Source organism: Pteropus alecto, unplaced genomic scaffold (assembly GCF_000325575.1).
Source record: "Pteropus alecto unplaced genomic scaffold, ASM32557v1 scaffold43, whole genome shotgun sequence".
NCBI lineage: Eukaryota > Metazoa > Chordata > Mammalia > Chiroptera > Pteropodidae > Pteropus > Pteropus alecto.
The window spans coordinates 3,937,637-3,942,636 of NW_006435764.1; the positions used below are offsets into that span (position 1 = coordinate 3,937,637).

General features: G+C 40.1%; 1 protein-coding gene across 2 annotated transcripts in view; it reads left to right on the forward strand.

Moving 5' to 3' along the window:
* Nucleotides 1–5,000, forward strand: part of KMT5B (lysine methyltransferase 5B) — a 32,109-nt gene that overhangs the window by 10,775 nt on the left and 16,334 nt on the right. For both annotated transcript variants that reach the window (XM_006911006.3, XM_025046180.1), the window contains exons 4-5: nucleotides 3,691–3,856; nucleotides 4,242–4,351. In XM_006911006.3, coding sequence (XP_006911068.1) covers nucleotides 3,691–3,856; nucleotides 4,242–4,351 — 276 coding nt within the window. The remainder of the gene's footprint in view (nucleotides 1–3,690; nucleotides 3,857–4,241; nucleotides 4,352–5,000) is intronic.

Consider the following 5,000-nt stretch of genomic DNA (forward strand, 5'->3'; position numbering starts at 1 on the left):
TTCATATGTTTTCTTCTGCCCTTTTTAATAAATGATTGTAAGTGACGTTTGTTTGTTAAAGCAGCCATTGATCAGAGGTGTGGGAAGAGAAAAATAAGTGTTTGGTTTATTTAAAGTAGCAACGTCGTGTTGAGAGGGAGGAGGGGCATATTGATTTGGAAATGCCAGATACCTGTTTTTCTTGCCTCCTCGGTGACCCCACGTCACCCCAGGTACTACATTTAAAAGTATATATTTGTGTCCACCGCTTTAACTGCATTGTCAGGGTACCACCAGCGCTGTTTCTGGCTGGGCTCGGGGCTAGCGCTCCCTGGCAAACCTGAGTCAAATCCTGTTCTGATCATGCAGCGACACAAGAGGCCCCCAGAGTCCGCATAAGAGAGTAGGCTCAAAGAAGGCCTGGGTAATGGTCCCAGTCCTCCCATTAATTAGCCCTGATGGGGCCTTGTTGTCCTCATTCGTGGAACAGGAGGGTTGTTTTAGATAGTCTGAATTTTCTTAGAGCTTTAAGAACCAGAGTATAAGGGTGGCTTTGTGCAGTTTGTGTGGGAGCTTTAGAGCAGCTGTGATTAGGGAGAGGACGTGGGTATCTTTCTACTCGATAATAGAGAATTATTTTAATTTTTTTTTCTAAGGTCCTCGGTGCCTTTTGCTCTGGCCCTAATAGTGTCAATATCTTATATTAATAAATGATTTTTATTTCCCTGCAGAGTTTGTTATAGTGGGACGGGACTTGACCTGTCAGCCAGGTGACTTTGATATACTTCTACGGGATTATCAAAAACAGCCGTCTCCTCCCCTCCCGGCCCACACCAGAACCATTTCCTTCTTTCTTTGCCTCATTGTCTTTTCATGCCTAAAGCAGCCAACTGTGACAGTAAATTTTGACAGCAAATTACATTTTAAGTGAAATGGAGGTTCTTGCTAGTGGGTAGCAAGTAATAGTTTTGAGTATTTTGTTTGTGTTTCAGCCGATTGAAGTCAGGAAAGCAGAAAGGAAAGTCAGCTCAGGAAATGTAGAAGGCAGACTATTACCAAATCCAGAGTTGATTATTTTGTGTTGGTTTTAGTATATAAATTTTTTGGCATCACGAACAAAGAGTAAACAAAGCTAAGGATAACTGAAAGGCATTTTTAGACAGGAAGGAACACGTTTCAGGAAGTAGAGAGCACACATAAAGCCTGTCTGGAATAGCCAGTGTCCATTCCAGGTTTGTAACTTTTTTTCTCTCACGTTCTTAAGCTTTAGGTAAATTTAGCTCTGACTATGACTTGCTCGCTAACATGTGGGGCCATGAAGTTATTTTAAAATCTACGTCACCACTGGTCACTTCCACACTGAACATGTGAAGATTGCTTCGCTCTTTCTGTTTTTTTTTTTTTTTTGCAGCCCTGCAGTAACGTCATGGAATATTCATCGTATTTGTTCAAAGGGAACTATTGCTTTTCTGTTTGCTGCGCAAAACGTGGGTTATCCCGCCATTTTATATGTCGTATTGCGCCAAGTGGAATGCCTTAGCTAACAGCTGCTTGATTGTCTTATCTCCCCTTCATATGCAGATAACTCCCCCGTGTAGGGCTGCAGCAGGAAGGGTTGAAGAAACCCAGTCTTGGCAAAATCACGTGTGGCATGCACACATCATTGGCTCCGTGGTATAGCTGTATGGAGGTTCGGATGCTCCCACGGTGCCGCGGCCCTTTAGGTTATTGTAGTGGTGATTCTCCGATGCTCTGTTCTGTCAGTCTGGTTAAAGGCATTCTGCATTGTTTAAAGGACTTCCGCTCATCTGTGTGTCAGTGCTGATATGCTAATTAACTGAACATGGACATGAAGGCATTGCCATTTCTTCGTGTACCTTGGACGTGTTCGAACTCTTTCAGTGAGTTCTGCTTAATGGCTCTGAGAGCTTGCTGAAACTAGAGTCTCCTGTAGGCGTCAACACGCCTTAATCTATCTGAAGTCCTCTAGAAGTCCTGTCTAGTGAGCGGGGTCACATCTGTCTGGGACCCCCGTCTCCCCTCACCTGTGCGCTAACACTTCCCTTTCTGTGATTGGCCAGCTGATTCCTCCATCCTGTTCCTCTCTTTGAATCCAGCCTTCTACTTAGATGTCCTCTCTCTTTGCCTGCTGCCTTTTGATTCTTTCCTGCCTATAGTAATATTCTGCTTTTTCTTTAGAAAGCTGAATTCACCACTTTCCTCATTGTCCATATCAATGTTAACTCCAAAACGCCTTCCTAAATATTACTTTATAATTTCCATACTTTCAAGAGCCGTAGCAGTGCAGTTTGTACCACATTGACATGTATTTGCACATGGGTGCCTGATATAACTTTTTGATGCATGTGTATGTCCCAGTTAAATTCCCCCTTGCGGAGTTTCTCATACCGTAACTCTGTTTGTGTATTCCTTAAAAACAACTGGCCTGGAGGGGAAGCCTAGATGTCATTGTGGCTAAGGTGGCCACACCTTCTCTCGCTCCTGTTCTCACCTCAGCGGCAGTGTACGCAGCACCTAGGGAATAATCCTGGCTGAGATATTGTGGCTTAAAATTTTACCGAAATGGTATGAACACGTTTAGGGTAGTTTATGTAGAAAAAAATTCTGCTCGAATGCTTCCTTCCCTGGAACTTGTGCTAGATCTTACCTCAGTTGTAGCATTTCAGGTTTATGAAGTGCACAGTTTTAATTGTTGGAGTAAGATGCATACTTCAAATATTTTTTTCTCCTGAGCCATTAATATTTTTTCTTAATGTATGTTAATTGAATAGAAATCCGTGATTCCTATTTTGGTTGGATGTTTAAAAAAAGAACTTTAATTGGGAAAATATGCCAAATGAAGTTAATATGAGAAGACATTTTGAAATTAAGATCCAAATCCCTTCAATTACAGTATACGTACGTGTTTTTTGAGATCATAACTTCAGCATGCGGGGCGTGCAAACTTAAGTCTTACTTGGACTGTGACTGTATCACATGTTATTATATAGCTACAAATGTAATATTCTGAAGTCATTCTGGCTGATTGTACAATAGAAGCCTTTTAAATTTCTACCCCAACAGTTTTTTCTTACATCACCAAAACAGCAATATCACTGTTAAAGTTGTACTTTTTGCACTCTTTGTTTTCTGAACGTAGTTGTCAGAGGTTAATTTGACCTGTTGTTGGAACATCAAGGTGTATTTCAAGACCCAATGGGATACTTATTTTGGGATTTTTCTAACTATATGCAGAGAGAATGTTTTTGTTGATGGCATGATTTTTCTTGTTTCATCATTTTTCTAAAGCTTATTACTTGGCACTCTCCTGGCTTGATTCTGATGTTTTAAAAATTTTTTGTCATTCCAACACTCAGCTAGACGAGCTCTATTCTAGGTCTTTGATTTTGTACCTTCCGAAGCAGATGACGGGTGTAAGCCTGAATCAGACAGCATTCGTTTGAATCATCTGATCCCCTCTCAGTTAATGAGAAAACAGTAAAATAAAATAATTACAATGCAGTTTGAAGAAAGAGAAATTATATTTCCCGGTGATCAATATTACTTGAGTAATAATTATCAAGATTATTGTTTATTCTCCTTTATAGGTCTGGTGGTTTTTAGATTACCTCTTTCTCAAGGTCTCTTCTTAACAGTGGCCCAAAGGTGATGGCAGGTAACTAAAGTTATTGTTTTGATTTTTATTTTCAGATTTCGGCCTATTAAAGGAAGACAAGAAGAGCTAAAGGAAGTAATTGAGCGTTTTAAGAAAGACGAGCACTTGGAGAAAGCTTTCAAATGTTTGACTTCAGGCGAATGGGCACGGCACTATTTTCTCAACAAGAGCAAGATGCAGGAGAAGTTATTCAAGGAACATGTACGTTTCTTTATAAGATTAATGCTGTTTATCCGTTTGGATAAGAATAAAGGAGACTAAAGCCTAAATTTTAGTAAACACCAGAACTTTAAATCCGTTTTTCATAAAACTAATCACATGAAAACCTAATAACATACAAGATCATTTGTATGACTATCCAAGGAGAAAACTGTCATGTAGAAGTGAAATTCATTGTGAACTTTTAGAGTAACATAGCCAGGCCATTACTCAATATGGGCAATTATAAAATACCAACAGAATTTGTTACTTACCAATCTAAATTTTTTTACATTGTTGTTGGTGGTTTGCTTTTATAATTCTGGAAAAGTCTAGCAGGATAGGCAATCTAATATAAAGTTAATGTGAATTATTTTTTTCGTTTTAGGTGTTCATTTACTTGCGAATGTTTGCAACTGACAGTGGATTTGAAATATTGCCTTGTAATAGATACTCATCTGAACAAAATGGAGCTAAAATAGTTGCAACAAAAGAGTGGTAACTATTATGCTAGTATAAATCCATAAAGTAATTTTATTTAAAATTCTCTCAAATTACTGTTCAAATGCTGAGGAAGTCGTGGGAAGGAATGAATCCAGAGCTCCCCCTAAAGGAGCCAGCCCAGTGTCAGCGCTCTGGCCCAGTGACTGGGCTTTATCGATTATTCTTTATTTGTCCTTATCAACTGGAATTAGATCTGAGTTGACTCAGATCGTCCCTATAAGCCAGAGTGCTTTTTGTTTTCCTTTTATTGAGTCTGGATGCCTGCGCAGCGACAGGGCTACGGAAAGGTTCGGGACGTCAGGGCCGGGTAACCTGCTTCCAGAGTCAGTCCTTTACTGGCCTAGAAGAAAGGCTGAGTGTGAAGCCTCTATGATCTCAGGAATTTTACAGGTGGAAACTTCCTAGTGCATTGTCTGCTTAAAAAATACCCGTGTCCCAGCTTAAATAAAAAGAGTGAAGTTGAGCCCCGCCCACTAGGGGAGATAACAGCCATACATGAAAGAGAGGGTATGTGGTTATATATCCTTCTCTCTAGTGCCTTTTCCTACCTTTTCTCCCAAAAGAAACACATAGACCCCTCTCATATACCACCCCGATATTTCTGTAGCAGAAATTTTAGCGTCAGGTGCCTGAAATGGAGAAG